Here is a 21,895-nt window from a genome sequence, read left to right as displayed (position 1 = left end):
AAATAAAATGACCTGCACTTATATCCCCAGGCAGGCAAAAAGAATAATTACTTTACAGAGATGGAATTCCTTCATATATTATAGCCGTTAAAAAGAGTAAAATTTGAAATTTACTGTGGCACAGAACAAAAAGGTAGTGCAGTTAGAGATAATGAAATCCTTACTTGCCATTAACGGAAAAATTACTGTTGTTAAAAGACCCCTTCATAAATAATTGAGAAACCAATTATACAGTCTTGGTGACTAATTTATCCAGGAGCAATACGGACCACATTATGCCATATAATGAACGGCGCGTACGCTCCGTTATATCTCACTACAACTCCTGCCTTTATTCAGCTGCTCCACAAAGGATAAAAAAAAAAGAAACTAATGCACATACTAATCAGAAAGTACATTATCTGGAACGAGAGATGGGTGTTAATACATCTTAATTTAAAGTGGTTTTACAGACGTATGGAGGCCTGAATTAACATGCCACTTCGCCTCCACGCCGAGAAGGGAAGCGAGGCTGGGGGGCCAGGGCTGGGGCCGCCGCCACGCTCGGCCTGCCTCGGCAGGGTGGGGTGACCCAAGCTCCACCTGCCCGCAGTGCCCAAAACCGGGGGGCTACTAGCTGCTGCGCAAGCGGAGGGGTCTCTGGAGCTGGGAGGTACAACTCCAGGCGCGGGGCAGCCCTGTGGCCTCCCCCGCCCCGCGCACTCCCCGCGCTCACTGGGCACCGCTGCATGTGTCTGCGCATTATTTTCATAGATATATTCTTTAAAAAAAAAAACCAAAACAACAAAAAAAAGGTTTTCAGTTGTTTGGCTTGTGTGTAAATGAAGCCGTGGGGCTCCAGGACAGCGCTGCTGGGTGAGCCCAGGGTTTTCCTACACAGGTCACAGCTTTGAGTGACAAGCGGGTTTTCCGACATCCTGAGGTAAAAAATCCAGGGTTTGCGTGCAAGCTGTTTGCCACGGGCAATTTAATATCTAAGCAAAGCCTTCCACGCAGCAGCCGTGCCATCGGGGACGTCCGAACGGCCGCTACAGCCCAATAAAGTGATTTTTTTCACGCCGCTGACAGGAAACCCGGCGCGGTCCCCGGCTGGCGGCGGTGCCGGCGCGGGCCGGCAGGCGGCGCTGTGGGCGGGCGGCGCGTGCGGGCGGCCCCTCTTGGCGCGCGGGGAGGCCGCGGCGCCGGCGCGCGGCGGGCGCCGCCCCCTGCTCGCCTGGCGGCGCGGCGGCGGCGGCGGCGGCGGCAGCGGGCGGGAGCGGCGGCGGCGATGGCGGACAGCGCCAGCGAGAGCGACACGGACGGCGCCGGCGGCAGCGGCGGGGGCGGCGGCCCGGCGGGGCAGCTGACGGCGGGCGGCCCGGCGGCGGGGCCCGGCTCGGGGGTGGCGGGCGGCGGCTCGGGGGGCAAGGCGGGCGGGATCGTGATCTCGCCGTTCCGGCTGGAAGAGCTGACGAACCGTCTGGCCTCGCTGCAGCAGGAGAACAAGGTGCTGAAGATCGAGCTGGAGACCTACAAGCTCAAGTGCAAGGCGCTGCAGGAGGAGAACCGCGACCTGCGCAAAGCCAGCGTCACCATCGTGAGTGCGGGCGGCGCCGCGCCGGGCCCGGCGGCGGGCGGGAGGGCGGGCGGGCGTGTGGGGTGTGTGTGTGTGTGGGGGGGGGTGCCCCGCCGCGGGGGTGTCCGCGCAGGGCGGGCCCGGCCGCCGCCGCCCTCCCCTCGGCCGCGGCCTTCCCGCCCTGCCGCCGCCGGCCCCCCCACCCCGGGGGCGGCGGTTGAGGCGAGTTTATCTCAAGCGGGCCCGGCTGTCACTGCGGCCCGTCCGGGGGGGGGGGGGGGGACGGCGGGGGGGACCGGTGGGGTCACCCCGCGCCCTTCGCGCCGTCCCTGGGCCCTCAGCGGGGACTAGGGTCCTTGCGGGACCGGGAGGGAAACCGGTGAGGAACCGAGGTGGTTCCTCCGCCGCCCCAGGCCCGCGTGGCCGGCCCGGCTCTCCGCGGGGAGGCGGCCCCGCCGCCCCTGCCCCTGCGCCCGGCTGTCCGAGCGGCGAGGGCTCGGGAGGGGGCGGCTCGGCAGGGTTTGGAGGTAAGGAGCAGTAAGGGCCGTGCAGAGGAAGGGCGGTGGTGGATGTTCCCTGAAGTTTCTCAAAGTAGAGATTTTCTTAGAGTATAAGTAATCTGCGGAGATTACGGATTATCTCTTCAACCGTCACCTCTTCAGCCACCGTGCAGAAACAGCGAGTTGTAGGATAGCGTCTTAGTTGTGAAGAAGTGTTTGATTTATTTGTGCTGTTTTGTTAGCTGTGGTATTTCAAGAGGTTATTTAAAAACTCATTTAAAATAAACCCTTTAAAAACAATGTGAGTAACACACACTACTCTGTCCTGGGAAGAGCTCAGCTACTGGTTTATGAGCACTGCGAGGATAACTTGGAATTTAACATAGTTTTATTTGATGCTGTGAAGCATCAATCCTCAGTAAAGTACATATGAAAATACGATGAATATGACATTGTTTTCTTCTTTATGAGTTGGGAGTTTAGGAGCTTAGATTAGGGGGGTTTCTGCTAATTCAGTGGTTAGAGTGATCGTTTAGATGTTGTAATGATCACGGCCTGCACGCAAACAAAGTAGATAACATGTTAAAGACCAATTAAAGGTAGCCCTGATACTTGTACATGCTGTCCTGTACATCCTTGGCAGTGCAGACAGAGATGCCTTGAGAGAGACCGATCCCACCTGCATGGGCTCGTTCTCTTCTCATCTGATTTTTCACAGGGGGTTACTTTATTACAAGCATAATGGCTATTTTATTGATAATCAGTTTTTTCATTGTCGATATATCTAGCAAAGAAATGGAGCTCGTCTAGGCAAACCTCTCATCTGTTCCCAGTAGTAAGCATTCAGTGTCTAGCAGGATGTGGGCCGGAAGAGTGCATGAAATACAATACAGAAGTAATTTATTCAAGGATGACAAATATAGTGCTAGCTGGGGAAACTTGTACTTTGTTAATACTTTACGAGAAGAGAATGTGTCTTAATTAGGTAGCAGCGGAGTGCCTTCTAATGTTGAAAGGGGCTAAGACATCTTGTCAGTCAGACATTTTCTCTTTGCCTGTTAGAAAGGCACAGCATCTTTCTGAATGCCTGGTAGGTGTATTGTTTGTAAGCAACTTGAAAAAAATGTTTGTGTGCATTAAAGTTCTTTAGGCACTGTCTCTAGGGACTGATTATCTTATATTTTCATCAGATTTTAATTTACAAAAAGGAAGTATTTTTTCTTAAGTCTAAAACTCAGTCTGAATGTTTTTTGACATCTTGGATAAAGAGAGAAAAGGTGTTAGACTTTAGGCTGTCTGGAAAACCGGCATCTTTAGCAAACACTCTGTCTTTGGTATGCTAAACTGTGTGCACAACTGAGTAAACCACTTCTAATTCAGCAAGCGGCAAAATAATGAATGCAAAACATAGCTTTTTTTCAGGCCACTGAGACTTTGTGCTGTGGTTTACATAGTCCGTAATGTAAACACATTTGCAGTCAAAATACTTTGTTGTATTGCTCTAGTATACAAGTGACTGGAGATGAACTTCATTGGAACGTTGAAATGTGTGCTATTTGCATGTAAATGTAATTAAATAGAAAGTTTTCTGATTTCCTCCATTGTGATTCTAAACCTTCGTCAATTTACTCCTCCCCCAGCCAGCTCAAGCTCCTTGCCGTGTTGCTATGCTGGCAGACAGGCGCTGTGTACCAGTTTCCTGTTGTAGACATTGTAATGTCACGAATCAGCTTTGATTTTTATCAAGTCTTGAGGATGAGCTGTGAAGCGCAAATGAAACCGACAGGTAGCCAAAATAGCAGGTGAAATGACTAAACCTGTGTGCTGTAGGTGAAGGTGACTCCTCAAACCACGTGGCTCTTCATCTGCAAGCCTTTCGCTGTCCCGTTGTCTGAGCTCCGTTGTGGAAGTGCCGCAGAGACTCGTCACTTTCTCTAGCTCCCACCATTGTCTTTAATGGTTTTGAATATTTTCCCTTTAAGGTTTACCAGGTAGAAAGTGGTCTTCTTCATCCTTCCTCTTGTGTTCGTACTGGTGTAAGTGTTGATATGACATCATCCTCTTTGTTTCTGTGTTTGTGCGTAGTATTATTGGTGTCAGCGTGGATGTGTACAGTTTGGGAATTATTTAAAGAGCTTGCCGCATAGGATCCTGTTAGTTCTATTTTGTAGTTAACCTTGTGTCATAGGGTTGAAAATAAGCATTAATTAAGCATAGGAGACCTACATTAAGTAGTTGCAGTTGGAAAACTGACTGAGATAAGGTGTTGACTTGGCAGGTTTGTATGCTCGCTAACTTCATATGAACTCTCATCTAAAACATGTAAAAACAGATGCTGCTTTAATACTGAAATTGGTGAAACTAGCTTGGACTAAGTGTACGTCCAAAAAGATGTGTGAACTCTACTCCTTCCAGTAGCCTGAAATGCAAATGAAATTATGCTGTTGCTTGTGTGCAAGACTGTGAAATTCAGTAAATGTATGTGATAACTTTATCTCACCTGCTATTATTGGTAACAAACTGGGAGGGAGGGAGGGAGCAAAGTGGGGACAGAGCTGAGTAAATTTGAAGTGTTATCTAGCAGTGCAAGAGCATTACATTAAAAAGATGCAAAGTTTCAGGTCAAGTATTAAGAAATAACTAAGATCCCTTGACCTGTTTGCAGAGAGTTCATTTGTATATATTTAGCAGTCTTTAATTGTATGATCTCATGGAATGTTTCTGCAAGGTCTTTTTTAGGAAATGGAACGGATGGTGCCTAAGTTGGGAAAAATCACACACCTGAGGATCTGAGATGCTGTGTATTTGAGATGTAAAGTAGTGAGTTTTGGTTATAGTGCTGCATTACCAGAAGTGGATTTCCTGTGTGAAGTTCCTTAATTTTTTGGTGAAAAAGATCTACCAAGCAGATGTCATATTTAATGGTCTGAGTCTGGGACAGCACAACTTCTCTAGTTGAATAAGAGTACCTTCAAAACTGGGTGGTGGTGGTGGGGTGACTGCTTTTCAAAAGATTGAATTGTTGCATATGACAAAAGCTGAAATACTTCAGCCAGGTGTAGGTATGTCTTGGTCAGGAAGTTTCTTTTGAAGTCTGTAGAACTTGGATTTCTAACTTCTTTTTTCTGCTTTTCAGTGTTTGATGTAATGAAGTCATCCTATTTCAGTGAAAGCCATGTAACCTTTAACTGATAGTGAAGCATTTTGGTTTTCTTTGTTATTGTTTTAAACTGACAGGCCTCATACAAACAGAATGCTTTTAATAACAAAAAGAATTTTCGTCCCTGATTGCTACAGGTACATACATGCTTACTCTTGGATGTTAGGTTGAGTAATTTAACTCGTGTAAATTGGCCTACTGTAGTCAGGCATCTTCTGTAGTGTTAGAAAATTAAATTATAATAAGCCTTATTCTGTTATTTATTTTTTTAACTGAGATGAAGATAGTGTATTTGAGAAGCCTTACCTTAAAAATGTTCCTGCTCCAGAATGCTTGATGTAGCAGTTTTAATGCTTTGTAACATAGATTTTACAAGAACGGCTTCTCAGTCTTTTTTCCCCACAGTTTGCTTTGTAGGGAAGGGAATTATCCTGGAAGTCCTGAATTGTGGTGCTGTGTGGATCCCCAACAGGATCGTCAATTCAGATGAGACAGCCTGATCCAAAACACTAATGGCATAAGTAACACTTGGGTGCTGGTTTTTGTGGGCTTGCCCCGAGTTATCAGTGTCTGGTAGTGACTGCTACAGCACTTGCTGGCAAGGGCCTTTGGGACATAGGACTGCTGTACGCTGCTGTGGGTTGCGAGTGGCAGTATTTTACTGTGAGACCTCTGCTACCCTTATGTCTGTAGCTAAACCTGTGCCTCTGCACCTTGGCTCTCAGCCTGACTTTTTTTTTATTCCCTGAGCACTAGCAGAGGGCAGTTGCATCTCCTGGCTTGTTGGTCTCCTCTGCGTTTCTGCAGAGCAATGTGAACAGCTTCCCACTAGTCGGGAGAAACAATGGAAGAAAAAGCCTTACTCAGCTCCTGTTTCCTCGCCTCTACTCACAAATCCTGAAGAAATTTGTTGCTTTTGATAACAGCCATCTCCTGAAAACAAACAGGCTTTCTGGGACTTGCAGATCGGAAGAATCCTGTGTGGTGTTGTAGACTTGTTACAGTTTTCTCAATAAACAACCAGATTTAGATGCTGGAAATAAATATGATTGTAGCATTTTGTTCTCAAGGAAGGGTGCAGTGGGATTTGTGTGTGTGTGTATGCATGAGATCTGTTGTCGTGGGTCTTCATGGAAAATGTCGGCCTGGATAGATAGTTTGGGGAAGTGAATGGGTGTGCTATATTGTCAAAAATCCCCTGCAAAAATCCTTTTTAACAGCTTTTTTGTTTCCTGGAGTTTGCACCAGAATTTCAAAGCGGAACACCTGTTTCAGTACAGAATATGTCTATTAATAGTAGAAGAAAGGGCAGGATAGGCTAACTGAATTGAAATACGAACCTTTAAAAGGTGCTCTCTTAAGGGCACGGGGATGAATGAAAGAAATGAATTAGTAGCAGCTAGCGGTAAAAAGCAAACCAAGAAAGCAAAGAGATTAATATTTTAAAAGAGGTATCTGTAAGTCTGTTATTTTAAAGTAGGACTTCCTTGTGTGAAAGAGGCTGATGTGCCGTTTTGTGATGTCTTTTGTAGGTGTAAGAAACCTGCTTGGGGCTTTTGTCTCCAGCTGCGTTGTTTGTGACTCTAGTTTGTAGCTGGACTAAACTAAAAGTCTAACTCAAAAATAGCTTATTTTAGAAACGCTTTGCTTACCTGCTTTTTAGAGTAAAGACAACATTGTTGCTAAGATTAGCAAATTCATGCACAATGAAACTCCATCCAAAATTTTTCAGGAAGAGCAGGCACATAGGAAATGAGTGTCTTGTATTTCAGTTTTACATTTGCCTTAGATTCTCAAGCAGTTTCTATCGAGCTTCTTACAAAACGTCTGTAAAGGAAAAAGGAAGCTTAGTAATGCACTTCTGTTTTGGCCCCTAGGTTAACATGGTAAAAGCAATGCTACTTGCTGCACAGCTGGCAAACTAATAGTAGAAAGGTGTATTATCGTCTGCTTCCATTTGGTGGTTATGCACAGCCACTAGCATATCGAGTTCCCAGGGGAAAACATTGTTGATGCGGTGGTAACAGCACATTACCATTTGTCTGTGTTGTAGGCCGCCTTCAATGCTGGTTAAAAAACAAACAAACAAAAAACACAGAAAAAGTGGTAATATTTCTGAACTTGATTCAAATAGTTAATAAACAGGAACGCTTGTACTTTGAGGGAGTTTGAGGCTTCAGAGGGTTACTAAATCATCTGCTTTGATTTGTGTCACATCTTCATGTTTTTCTGAGTTGTTCCTGCACTGAATCTTGTAACTTACCTTGAAATGTGTCTTTGGGAAGGGTATCCAGTTTTAATTTGAAGACTCACAGAGGTGAAGAACCATTGTGCTTGGAGAGGCTCTGGTGTCCTGCCTCTGGTCCTTCCCATCAGCTTCGTCAAGGCTGAGCCGTTGGTTTCTGCTGTGCCTGTGGGCTAGGTTAATGAGTCTTCTGGATCCTCTGCTTTCTCCTTATGAAGATACAGGCCGTAACAGGCATCTTGTCGTTTACTTTGACAAACTGAACTAAGCTCTCAGGCTCTGAGATGCTGGAAATGTAATGTGCTGGATCAAAAATGCTGTGGGTATATGATGCACAGGTGTAGTCTAAACACCCTTTCCTGCTTCAAATTTGCACAGATATTTCTGATAGCTTAATTTGGAACTGACAGGCTTTATTTATTTATTTCATCCAGTATTGTCAGTTGTCTTCCGTGAGCTTACTGTTGTGTGCTCTGGCTAATTTGTCAGAAATGCAGTAGCACGCCTGTGCCTCTTCCAGGTCTGATTTGTGCTGCTGGGTTGTCCAGTAGCACTTGATTTGGTGCTAACAATTGTGGAGCCATAGTCTCATGAAGGGTATTTGCCCTTTTTCTGGGATTTTTTGAGGCTCTCTTCTGTAACCCCTCTGTTTTTCTTTACAAAGAGGTACCAGCCCCTTAAGTTTCTTTCCCCTCTCCCTCCCCGTATCAATTTCACCAGTGCTATGTACAGAAGTGAAGGTGAGCTATCTCCCTGTTGGACCTTGGGTAGCAGTCTGTGTTACAGCATCACACATGAAGCTAATAAGGAGATGTTGTTTGTTCCTTCTCTCCATGTCCATTCTTGAGAGAATCCTTTGGTTTGTGGGGTTGATCCTTTTTTTCAGAAGCGTGGCTTTGGTAGAATGAATTTGTTTCAAATGAAACAAAATGTGAAGGTGTCTGCTCTCTATTATTTTTTACAGTCTTGCTAATCTCAGTCTCCCAGAGTTTATCAGAAATTACTTACTGAAGAATAATGTGCAGTGAATGTTTTGAACAACATCATACTTAGTACATGTTCGTGTGAAATTCCTAATGAAATTTCCCATTGACAAGTATCTGTGAGGTCAGTAAGCTACTTTGGAAATCCTGCTGTATACTTTGATTATTTTATAGCCATTTTTAAATAATGTATGACATGTATTACTAAATCAAAAAGTCATATGGGTGCCATATACGCATCCTACACCTTTGTGGTTATCTTTATTACAAATAGTCCTTGGCTGAAAGATGAATCTATGCTTATCTGCCACAACTTATTCTCTGTAAAACCATGCTGAATGACCTTTTTTATGTTTCTGTCCTTTATACAGTAAATTGTTTCCAGTATTGCCATTGGGTTGATACCAAACTGTGATAACCATCTATGTCTGTCTTGCCTTTAAATATTACACAACAGCTCTACTTTTTTTATATGTTATTTTATTGATGTTCCCGTATTTAATAATGGTGGAATGTCTTCAGTCAGTAGGAATACTGGTATATTGCTCTGAATTACTTTGGGGATGGAAGTGAAATAAGAACTGAGATTTTCGAGTACATTTGGGAATTTTTAATAATGCAAAGTTCTTGGTGTTTCTGTGGGCTTGCTATTCTGCATAGAAAGTAATTTTGCTTTTCTCTTAAGTGAGCTTTCTCATTGAGGTTGTATCTTGAATTGTATGTCAGAACTGGTTTGTAGTCAGCTTTTATTTTAAGAACGCTGTTTAATGTCTTGTTTGAACATTTACTGAGATTAATGGCCATTCTTTCTTAGCGTATCTCCAGTGACTTAAAACGTTTTGAAGGAAAGAGTTGTTTTAGTTTTTTCTGCATTGTACACCTGCATTGTACAGGTTTCCTTTCACTGAAGAAAAAAAAATATTCATGTATGCTACTGCTGCATATCTGCTAGAAATTTTTAATGACTTTTTTTTTTTCCACTAGTACAGTACAGGTCACTCACCCAAACAAGTATTCTCAATACTGAGAGTTTTGCATCGTTCACATCTGCTGGTTTAGATGGTAGAGCAAAACATTAGGTTTTTTAGAGGTTCTGGCGCTGTTGCCGATCCCAGTATTGGAAAGCTAGTATAGACAAGCCTTTAGACTAATTTTCAAATCCTGGAAATTCTGTACTTCATCTTAGTGGTTGTTGTGACTGTAATGGAGTTTGAATTATATTGCTGATTTCAAAGGATGAAGGAAAGTGACTTTATGTTTTTAATTTTTTTTTTTTTTTTTTCCGGAGTAGGTGCATGATCTGTGGTTTTCTTGCACTTGTTAATTCTGTTTACTTCTCCTCATTGCTTGTTTCCTCCTAGTGCTGATACTGACTTCAGGTAATACAGAAGTTGTTATTTTCAAAGTCCTTAGTTTTAAGTGTTGGTATTCATGGGGTGTATTTTCATCTGTAGACTGTCAGTGCTAAAGCTCTTTGTAGTAAATGAGGAGATAATACTGGTGTGTGGCACACAGCTGTGGTAAGCAAGCTTACGCATCTGCTAGAGACTTCAACAAAACGTTTTGTTTTCATGCTGCACCTTGTAAGGTGTGCTTGGAATGGTGACTCCACAGCGGCTGCAGACAAGGCTGGTCAGGCAGCTGGACTTACGGAGTGCTGCAGGAGGATGGAGTGCAGGTTTCTCACAAACAGATCTTGAAATGTGATTGGAATGAAGAAACAAGACAGTGCTCTCCTCCAAAGGAGTGAAAATTGTCAGCAGTAGACATCTGATGTATTTCAGCATAGCCTGGTAAAAGCAGTGAGAGAAACAGTTGCTTTGCTGCTCTTTTTTGGGCTGGGGGGTAGGAGGAAGTTGCTGAATTTAGCAGCAGAGCAAGAGATCAATCCTTTCTGTGTTTCTCTTAAAGAAAAAAAAAACCAACCAAAACTGAAGGAGGAGAATCATAGGGGCAAAATGTACAAATTGAATTATGTACAGGATTTGGGGTCTAAACAGAATGAATGGAAAAGAGACAAAGACATACTCTAGAAGAGAGGCAAAAAATACAATATAAAGCAAGTTCCTATGGATCCGTAACAGAAAACATTCCTGTGATGTCTTGCTTCCAGCGCAGCAGCCTGGGGATGTCCAGAAGGGAACATCTCAAGTTCTACTTCTTCAGTCAAGTCCTTCTGTCTGACTGAAGAGGTGTCTTAGTTTTAATTAGGTGGACCATTATTGTCCCATTTCAATGTATGGGATGAGAGAATGAAGTAAAAACGAAGGTAGGACGTTTGAGGTGAACTATTCCACAGTAAAAATGCAAGTGTCTAAGTAGGAAATTCCAAAGCACAAATTACAGATGTGCAGGTTTCACATCTCTGTCTGTAGGGTGCAAGGACTCCTTGATGAAAGCTAAAGCAAAATATTTACAGAAACATGGAAGCAATTTTTAATCCTGACAGTTAAGTTTGTAATTTTTTCAACTTTGCAGTTAAAATACAGACATCGTAGGCTAATTGTTGCCTATGGGGACAGTCCTTCCAGCTCATGAGAGTCCTCTATCCCTTCATGCCTTCCATTGCAGCAGTTTTGTTCCTGGAAAAGAGAGTATTCCCTCAGCGCATCGACTGATACTCTAATTGATGGAGAAACTCTTAGGATAAGGCCTTTTCTTCCCCTCTCAACTTTGAATTTGACTTTGTTTGAAATTTCATCTGTGCGTTAATATTACATGCAATCTGTTTTTCAGTTTGGGGTAGGCTTAGTGAGGTAGATGAGTATCTCTTTAGCTCTGCTGTAGATTGAAACGGCCTAGCAGTGTTTCAGATATCTGTAAAGTTTCCTCAGATGTTTTAATTCTTTAAACTGCCTAAAAATGTGGTGTTTTTGCTTATTACTGTAAAGCTAAGCTCTTTTTAGTTCCTTTATTGTTGTTGATGCTAATCGTATTTAAAACTCCTACCACATATATAAATAATTCCCACAATGATACACTTCGGTCCTGGATAGAAGGATAAATGTTTCTTAACAAGTCAGACATGATAAAACCCAACAATGTTTAATGGGCTGTAGTATGAAAGAAGTTATGCTTCTTTCTGTTCCTTACATTTTAATTTCTACTTTCAATAGAGGATGTTGGAAGGTTTTTCGGGTTTTTTTGGTAGTGGTGGGATTTCCACTTTGTTTCATTTCACTTTCAAATAAAGAGCAAAAGCAGTTACTATGAATTTTGCACAATGTAGGGGGTTTTAATCAGCATTTTTCCAAGAGCTTTGAACAGTATGTGTTTTTCACATCTGTTAAGAATGAAGAGTAGAAATTTTGTCCTGGCTAGTGTTGCCAGGAATTGATTCATTAGGCAAAAGCCCTGTCATCACAGACCCTGAAATCCTGGTTGGGTCAAGAGGAGGGACACCTCCAGAGTCCTTTTCTGAGAGTAAATTTAACCTGAGCTGTAGATCTGCAAAAAACTCCCTTTTCTCTGAAAATTGAGACATGTAACTGAAAGTTCTTGCTCCATGGGTGGGAAAGTGGGTAGGCATTTCCTAAAAATTTCCTTGTGTTAGACCTACTTCTCCAGTTCTGTATGGGGTGAATATTCAAGGATGATTATATTGCCCTCACATACTGCAAACCTGTGTTTATAGAGATCAGAGACAGAAGGTGCAGAGCAAAGGACGTGTTTTTTCACATTCCTCATCATATTTTCATACACTAAATTGATAGACTTGTTTCTTGTTTTGAAAGCCTGAAAAGAGATTGCTCTTCAGAATACTGTGGCATGTACTGTAAGATGTCCAAACTGTAGAAAAGGAAAAAACAAAATATTCCTCCACTCACTGACTCCTAGGAAGGATAAGTAGAAACATTTGTTTGCTATGATAGAGTTAGAGCTAATGTGTCTTAACACATTAGTGCGATGGATAGTGTGGTGTTTACCTCGTGAATGTGCTGGTTTGGAACAAGGTATGATCATAATCAATAACAAGCTTTGTCTCCAGCACTTGTGAATCACTGAGAAAGTGTTTCTCTAGAAAGCCAAAGTGTGTAAGAGGAAATCAGGGGAGATTTTAAAAGGAACCCTCTTCAGAGGTTAGTTATGTTGAGTGACTAGGGACATCTTGCTAGTGTGGGGAAAAACTTTGCCATCCCTAATGATTATCTAAGTTGCATGTAAACTAGTCACTTAAAACAAAGACCCAACCAAAAAAAAAAGGTTTTAAAGAAAGTGAATCAAGAAATGACACGGTGAGCATCTCATGCTGTAGTATGGAAAACCCAGAAATGGATTTGGTATGGTAGTCCTCCTCCCTAGTTTTAATAAATTTAAAGGCAGGCAGGTTGATGGATGTAGATATACCACAGATTATATACACCTGAAAGAAGGATCTACAAGTGGTGAAGGCCACTTGGATCTAGATGAGAAGGTTGATGAGTACACAGGCTATTTGAGCTCACGACCCAGTCTAGAAGTGAGGAAACTTGTGGTCTTCTGCCCGGGAACAGGGACAGTTGCTGATACCTGTGGCATGCTGGTGGCACTGCATGGGGGATGCCATGCAGCAGTGGTCTGACACCTTCTGCCTGGAAAAGCTGGGTATAACAGAATTATACTTTGACTCTTATACTCTGATAAAGTAAAACAAGTGTTTCATATTTGCATACGTGCAATGATTTACCTGAGCTACATATAGTGAAGTAGGATTTTCATGATGATTATTTGGGGGGGTGACTATGAAATCTCTGCTCCCTGCTTTTGTTTGTGCGCTTTTGTCTTTGAATAGAGAATCAGTTGTGGCAGCAAAGCTACTTTTAACAATAGTTTGCTGTGGTTGCGTTTTGAGCAGAAGTTTGTTATTTTTAAAGCACAACTCGGTGCCTGTTAGCACCAACATACATAGCACCTCTGAACAGAAGCTGTGTAGTAAATTAGTCACCTAATAGTCTGTTCTTCTGCTGAATCTTTTGCTTTTCCTGCTCTGAAACTTCGGGAGTGTGCAATATTGAGTTTGCTAATTGGTCAGTCCAGCAAAGTGGACTAGTTAATGTGTGGGTACATCGAAGATAAATGGTGATTTATCAGTGGGCAGAAAACAGGCAAAAAAGTATTTAAAATATGTTAGCTTAAGAAGCATTTATGCATTAAATGTCTGATATTACAGAATAATTGGGACTGATTTGCTGCAGTACTATATTTCTTGTAGGTTCTACTACTGAGTGGTGGTATTTCTGAGATTTCAGCTGTTGTTGATTATTGGTTTCTAAGTAGCATGACACAACCAATTACGTTAAACTTGAGTATTTTAGATGCAAGTCAAACAAAACTACAGCATTTTAAAAGGATGGTAATTCTAATGATCATGCAGGGTATGGAAAATAAGTTTAAAACAACAACAACAACAACAAAACAGTATATACTACAACAGTAGCTATAAGCAATTTGATCCCTTTTTTTCTACCTTTCATGTCCAAAAACCTGTGCATTCAAAAATTCAGGTAAACTAAACATAAAACTGCAAATCTAGTGATGTGTGTATGTGCATCCTTATGATGATTTTCAGCAGCTTTTATATTGAGGCTGAACAGAAGCAAAACCTATTCCACGTGCTTCTGTATTCTATTTATTTTACACTTATTGATTAACTAGCAAACTATTTACAGTACAAAAAATTCACCAGTAAAACAGCAGTGTCACTGGCAGTCAGAGTAAAGCAAAAACTTCTTTCAAGTGTTCATCGGTAAAGGATTAATACAGAGACACATTTCAAACTTTGGTTCAGTGTTTGATATGACAGTGTAGTTTTATTTTCCATATTGGCTGTCTTTGTCAATGTAAATCTTCAGTCGGGTACAAACTAACAAAAATGGGGAAGAACCTAACAAAGCACACGTATCTTCTGCTGGAGCGGTGTTGCCTAACCTTTGTGCTGGGAATGGTCACTTACCTCTGCTGGGCTGAGAGGGGAGCCGTGTAATATGGCCCCATTCTTACTGCCTTCCTGGCCGTGTTTGCACATGCGGTCATTACGATCCTTCTGAAGAACATTTAACGTGTATTTTGAGGAAATATTTTGCTTGTATGCAGTGAACTTGAGGACTTAGGGGAGCTGGGCTTGTTGCTTGCGTGCGCTATACTCATTTTACACATGCATCGGAAATCCACTGCTACTGAAAATGCAAGAAGTACAGGAAAGGTATACTTTGTGTGCATGTGCAGTGATGAGATGGAGAAATGGCCTCATGAAATAGAGCCATTTGGAAAGGTCTGTGGACTAGATTTAATTTTCCTGCTAGGTCATTCCTGCCTTGGCCTGTAACTTCTGTTGGCTCAGGTTACAGCTCTTGTGTACTGGAAGCAGAGGCTCCAGCCCTGATAACCGTCTGGGAGCTTGTTCTACATGATGATGTTTAAGTGACTGAAAAATAAGTGCTATAAAGCATGTGTCTAATGAATAGTCAGATTGTTAAGGTTGTAAGTCGAGCGCTCAAAATAGGAAATGTTTCATGTTTGCCTGTACAACCTTGCTACCTTTCCTTTGTGGTGCTTTATTACCATATAGTCTTTAATTACATTAAGACTTGCATAACAGCATGTGGTCATGGTTAAACTGCTAAATAAAAGCTATTTGAGGTTTGATACATTTTTCTAGACCCTGTCTTGACATTTTCTTTGTCACAGAAAATGTGGCTTTTTCACGTGCTGCATTTGTCTTAACTATTTAATGCCAGTATTTTGATATAATAAAAACCCTTGAAGAGAGTATACTCTAATTCTTTATCTGTTTGGAAGAAAGGCATTTAAATTATTTTTAAATTATTTAAGTAAATTCAGGAATTGATTGTATTAATTATGTATTTCATATAGCTTGTTATACCTTGTTTGTAATGAACCAAAGGCATTAATTTTATAAATATTTATGTTTGTGAAATGAGCCTGTTTTCGTAACTTGCTTATTTCATTTTCACCACTTATGTGTTTCAGTTGTGCAAGACTCTTGCAGGTCAACATCAAAATGCAGAGAGAAAAGCTATTTTAAGTGTTTACAAATCTGAAATGGAATGGAATTGCATACATTCAAACAATTTACTTCGTTGCTGATGCTAAGAGATTATTTAGCATGTACAAATACTACTGAACTTTTGTGTTTAGGAAGCTGGTCAATTCTGAGGGCTCTTTTAAAGTGCTATTCCTTCTCTGGCTTTCCAAACCCTGAGTTGTATGCACCCATGTCTTGAAGGTAACTGAATTTTTGAGAGAAGGTCTCATAAGGCTGCATGAGTGATGTTGAGCTGAAAACATTTGATCGTGGTTAAAACTGACTTGGGAGAAGAATGTATGTCTTATGTTGTTTGACTCAGCTCATTTCTCTAGTTAGTCTGTGGCCATCGTGGATTCATACAGCAATACGCTGGATCACTTGGTAGGCATCAAGTGAAAAACTTGCTGTGACTGGAGTTAACAGTAGGAGTGTTATGACAGAAGCATTTTGACATGTCCGGCCAAAACCTAATTGACCTTTTAAAAAGGAGGGGGTGGGGGGATGAAGGGGAGAGAGAATTTCCAACTATAAATGGAGATTAAAAGGAACTTTAAATAATTGCTTATCATACAGATATTCCTTTATTATTGTAATAAAAAACAGATGTCTTTTTTTTTTCCTCTTACAGCAGAACTCATCTACTGAATAGCCGAAACGTAATAGGATTGTGTTTTGAGGCAGTTCTGCATGTGGCTTTAAAGTTACATGATAGGTAACATTTAGAGTAGCTGAAGTTATCAGGCTGAGGTTCAACACTGATTTTTATTTTTTTTTTCTCTGTTAGTATGTTTTGGAAATAACATCCGGTAAGCCTTTAAGTTTGGGGTTTTTTTAAACAAACAAACAAAACCCTCCTTTCCTCCTCATCTACCAGGTTTGTGTGTTAAAAAAAAAAAAAGCCCAACAGCTTGGGGTTCTGAAGGAAACATACCAAGGTATTACTACTTGTTTGTTTGTCTTCAAAAGTGTGGGGCTTCTAGGAGATACTGTGTATGCAAAGATAAAAATGCACAGTTCTCCTATTTGTGTAGCTCTGTTACTCCTGAAAATCCATATTAAAGAAGGGAAAAGGAAAAAAGGAAAAAGAAAAAATGAAAAAGAAAAAAGTACTTTTATGTCAGAACTGAGGAAGTGGCCCTGGGGGTTACTGTAGATTAAACAGGAAATCACACTACAAATTGAACCCAGAACTTGAATTCCAGGTCATTGCTTTAACCACAAGAGCATTCACTCTCTTTTCTCTGCAGACAGGCCACCCAGCTGAAAAAAGTACCTTTACTTGGGGGGAAAGCTGTGCCCACATCATACTGGGACTTCAGTGGAACTTCCTTGTCCTTCAGCCCTTACAGAGAGAAGTGTGCTGCTGGGCAGTCGCGATAGTTGGCAGTAGTGTGAGCCGTTAGTCTCTGAGTTACTCTTGACTTCTGTTCTTGTGGTGGTTCATGTTTCTCCTTGTCTGAAACGCACATTGCATGCAGTGTGCTTGTTTCAGGTGCAGCTGGAAGGTTTGTAGGAAAAGATAGCTCCAGCCTGGGAGAGCTGCAGTGTAAAAGTTCCTCCTGTGAGGGAACAGTATCAGCTCACTGGAATATTTATTGCATTTGTAGACTAGTAGTTTTCCGAACCGTTTTAAACTGGTGCCAGAAAGTATGGCCAGAGCAGTAACTTGAGTTAGTACTGCTAGAGGAGGAGTGTGTACTTCAGGAGAATTGGGAAACTTAGATTTTATTTTATACAAGAACTGCATATTCTAAAATCATGCTATTGTAACTTTCTGCACTTCACGCCCTTTTTACCTCATCGTATTTTTTTAGTAGGACTTTTGGAAAGGCAGTGACAGCTTTAGTTCAGTGTAACACGTGCAGCAACTGAGATCGTCTCTTCACAAAGCTACCCCAACCTTTCAGTCTATATTCAGTAGCAAAGATTGAGTTTCTTGTGTACAGCAACCAGATGAAAGTGCTCTTCAGCTCCATCTGCAGGTTTATATTGTCCATAGGGCCCTGTCAACAGAAATTGCACCGTAAAAAGATGGATGAATGGTAAAGAGGTCATGGTGGCTCTTGCCTTAAGAATGAGGAACCTTCAAGAGTGGATTAGATCAAAACAGTGCTTGGTAAGCTGTTTCCAACAAGGTCGCCTGATATCTAGCGTCACCTCTACTCTGGATGCTACTGGAGACAGGTGATGCTTTGTCAGCATGCAAGCCAGGCATGCTTGGCATCTGGCTTTCAGGTGGTCGAGTGTAGGTGACTGGAGTAGTTTGTGAAACACTTGTTCCTGAAACTGTGTCTGAAGTGAGAGCTGAAACTAAAATGCAAGAACTTGTTCATGTCAGATCACTGATAATGTGGTACTGATACTGACTAAGGAATAGGTATTAATTGTGATTGTTGGACCTGCTTACTTACTGTGCAGTATCAGGAAGGTTTGTGAAGCTTTTAGAAGAACTAACTGGGGGGAGAAGGGAGTGTAGAGAGCTGTGATTTTTTTTATTTTTTATTTTTTTTAATTTGACTGTGTTCAAGCTGATGCCTCATTGGAAATACTGGATTTTGCTGCTTCATAAAATAGTGACACTAGAGCAGTGTGGTTGGGGTATGGTCCAGTGATACAGAAAGAGAGCATCCTACCGTAAGCAGAAGCTGCTGCATGTACTAGAAGCAAGAGGGCAGAGGAAAATCTAGCAGTGTGAACTTGGTCTGCTAAAGGTATATTTACAGGAAGAAGAACTGAAAGCAGAAAGAGATTTGAACACTAAACTTTTCACAGTTTATGCTAGTGTATGCAGCATGTGGACAAATAACTTCTAATGAGATTCACTTCCTAATATGATACTCAGTTACTATATAAAGTTTAGGAGAAATATGTTTCTTAATTCTTTTAAAATTAGCTCATTGGATTGTAAGCTCACAAGGACAGGTTTTTACAACACTTTGCACATCAGCTCTACTAGTGATCAGGATTTCACATGCTACTGCAATAGAAATAATAGGATTTTTCTTCCTAGAAAGTATAAGAGGTTTTGTGTGTGTTATGTGCATGAGATGCTTTTTTCCCCCTCTTCATTCTTGATTTCTTGTGAAGTAACATGATAGTCTTTGCCATTTATGGTCTTGACCACAATAATTACAGATTTTCCTCAGTGGATGTGTCCATGAAATGCTCTGAGTTAGCTATACATGGAGTTTTGAGACACAGGAGACAGGTGGATATGCCTGTGGTTATGCAGAAAATCTGTGGGGGAAGTAGATTGCTTGTTTCAGGTTTCCAGAGATTGACTGATCAGGTGTTATCACTTTATATCACTCAGCGCCTTAGCAATTTATTTTGTAATATGGTGCACAGAGCAGAGTGAATTGCTGTTAGTGTTTCTGGGTGTTGAATGTGATATGGATAACAGAGAAAAACCAGGAACTCTGTACCCTCATAGAAACCAAAGACATTAAGTCTTCTATGTTCTGTTTCTCTTTCTTTGCTGATCGTATCAGAGCCTCTTTTCAAATGCAGATACTTAATAAAAAGGCAGATTATCCTTATGGAAACACAATGTATACGCGTCCAGAAAAATATTGCAGTGACAGAGTCCGTGCAGGAAATAGTATTAAAACCTCATTTTTTTAATGACTGCTTTACAAAATCAGTTTGATTATGGGCTAAATGAGTAACAGATTTCAAGATTTTAGGCAATATTAAGGTAAACACGAATGATTTTATTACTTAAGGTAATTGAACTATCTCCCAGTAATGAGTAACAAGATGAAGGGAAAGTTTCAGAATGAAATTATGTGGATTTAGAAGAAATATGGTAATGCGTCGTGCGTTTATACCCAGTCTTAATAACTGTATGATGTTTTTTGACTAAAAACTTTGTGTTGAAATTGCTGACCCTTGGATAATTTAAGTGGACATTCATTGTATTAAATATCATGTGTGGCTATCTGGAACTTACAGTTCATACTTACATTTATAGGGTTCCTGTTGTTTGTTCAGTTGAGAAATATATTCTTTGTATAATGGAGGCAGATGTAATCATACTCCACTTTTCCTTTGAGCCAGTTGAATGCAAGCTGGTGTCCTGCACGGTGTAGGCAGAGGGGGTTGTTGCAGAGCAGTTTAAACAGGTCTAAATTGTGGCTGTTCGTTCCTAGTTTCCGCATGCCAGCGCTCTGCCTGTGTGGTACGCCAGTTTAGGAAGCAGATCCAGGAAAGAAAAATGGGAGGAGGAAGGGAAAGGATTAGTTTTTGGGTGTCTCCTCCTGCCTGTGCTGGCCTGCTGCCTGGCTGCATGAGCACCCATGCAAGCACAAAGGAGGGGCATTGCTGTTTGGCTAGGAGTGGGCTGGGATCTTGGCAGCCCATGTTCACGTTGGCCTAAGCACCCATCATTAATGTAACACCAGGATCTGGCTACGAAGTGTTGTGCAGGCTCAGTGCTGTAATAATGTGATTTTAGAGCTTTTGATTGGTGCAAAACATGAGCAGAATAAATCTCTGCAAGTTCGAGGTGAACAGAAATCAAAGTAGAAACACCCTGATTCTTTTCTTTTTTAGAACCAATTGCTTTCTAATTTAATTTTAGGTAAGCTTGGTCTGTGTTACTGTCTTTTATTGTATGAACCATTGAAAAGCAGACACCAGTAGAAATCCTATGTAGTGTAGGCAGTGGAGGAGTTGATTTTGGAACAGCATGCATGAATTTTAACGATTTGAGGACAATGAACCCTTGCAATTTGACTTGTTTACTCTGTTCTGAAATGTCTCTGAAGACGTAAGATTGTTGGTAGCTCTAAGTAAAGCCACATTTAGAAAGTGATAGATGATGTTATTGAGATCAGTTAGATTCCTTGAGTTTTAATCCTCTGAGATGTGAGCTGGCAATTTAGCATTTCTTCAGAGCTGTTGGACAACTCTACACTGTCTTGATGTGACAAGTCATAATACCAATGCTGAACGTGCTGGAGTAGCAGTTCTCTGCCATTGAGATGCACAAACATGAGAGAGGAGGTGCTGTGCAGGACCTAAGCTCCTAAGCTAATGAACTGTACTAGATCTTTCTTTTTCTTTTCTTTTTTTTTTTCAGGTTGGGTTTGTGCCAGCTCTGCTGGTGACAGGGAGAAGGGAGCTGGTGGCAGATAGATAGGGCCAAGAAAAGAAAGCGATAGAGATGGGAGAAGACACATAAAGATGTGAAGAGAAGGACTGATGGAAGGAGGACTCAACTGAGAAATTTCCAAACCACCGCTTTAGATTTTATGATACTGGTGACATCATGAGGAAAATTTGCAATTGTCCCGTTGTTCCACCAAATTTAAAGACATTTATGTTCTTTAAGTAACTTTTCTTGTAGGCATGGAAGGTGTCTCTGTTTAAGTAATTGTCTCTTGGACTACTAGGGAATATATCATTCCAGTTAGAAGAATCACTGACATAATGAAATCTTTTGAGCATTTTCCAGTGTACAGTATGTATAAAGAGATGGTTATTTTGGCACATTTTGGGCAGAAGATTATGGAAGCTAAGCTTTCAGTAAAACTCTAGTTATGCTTTTGTTTCAGTTCTTAAATTCTCCTCTATCAAATTTTACTGCAATAAAACTTACTGAATCTTTACATATTGTAAGCTGTAAGCCGGTATAATTTTATTAGAATCAGGGCAAATCACAAATCTGCAGCTCAAGTGATGTGGATTTTATTGCAGGGGATGAAAACACTTCTCAACACTACGTTGTCTCATTTGTTAAAGGTGGTGGCTTGCGAATTCTGTATTTCTGTCATTCTCTTGTTCTGGGCTCTGTTTGGACTGTGGAATTAAGAGTTGACTCTACCAATTTGTAGCTTTGATCTATCATTTGCCCATATGAAATACCCTTCGTGGCCTTTTAGAGCAGACTTCCAAAAGATAACTTCTGTGTTCCATTTATTGTTTCTAATATGTACATTAAAAAAAACCATACAAAACATCTGAACTGTAGTGAATGCAAGGGAGTGAGCTCACAGGCTGGCTTTCTGTGGAGCAGTACCTAGGTGCTAGAGGAGAGCTGAAATGGAAATTGTCTTCTCTAGTGATTCTTCATGGGGAAGATTTCCAGAGTAGCTCTTCTTTTGTGAAATTTGGAAATCCTCAGGGTAAAGCTACCACGTGGCATTTTTTTGAAGTTGATGTTGTATGTAGTGAAGTAACAGTTCTGAGAAGTAATATATTTTCCTGGGCTGGTGGTTGGGTAGAAATCCTCATGAGATGAGCCGTGCTGCCTGCGGCTCAAAAGCAAGGCATATCTGGGTGAAAGAATAAACGCATTATTTGACTCCTAGAAAGCAAGGCTGTAGTCTAAGGGATCTGGAAAGATGGCATGGTGCTGAATGCAGCGGTCTCAGAGCTGTGCTTCAGCTGGTAATGGACAGCATTTAGAGAGGAGTTTGTTT

At 41.4% G+C, this 21,895-nt stretch overlaps 1 protein-coding gene across 1 annotated transcript in view; it reads left to right on the top strand.

The window, feature by feature from the left end:
- The first annotated feature begins 1,267 nt into the window (after positions 1 to 1,267).
- CCDC6 (coiled-coil domain containing 6) overlaps positions 1,268 to 21,895 on the top strand; it is a 52,574-nt gene continuing 31,946 nt past the window's right edge. The window contains exon 1 of the mRNA XM_050898890.1: positions 1,268 to 1,576. Within this exon, the coding sequence (XP_050754847.1) occupies positions 1,268 to 1,576 (309 nt within the window). The remainder of the gene's footprint in view (positions 1,577 to 21,895) is intronic.

Source organism: Gymnogyps californianus, chromosome 6 (genome assembly GCF_018139145.2).
Source record: "Gymnogyps californianus isolate 813 chromosome 6, ASM1813914v2, whole genome shotgun sequence".
NCBI lineage: Eukaryota > Metazoa > Chordata > Aves > Accipitriformes > Cathartidae > Gymnogyps > Gymnogyps californianus.
This window is presented reverse-complemented; position numbering and strand designations above follow the sequence as displayed.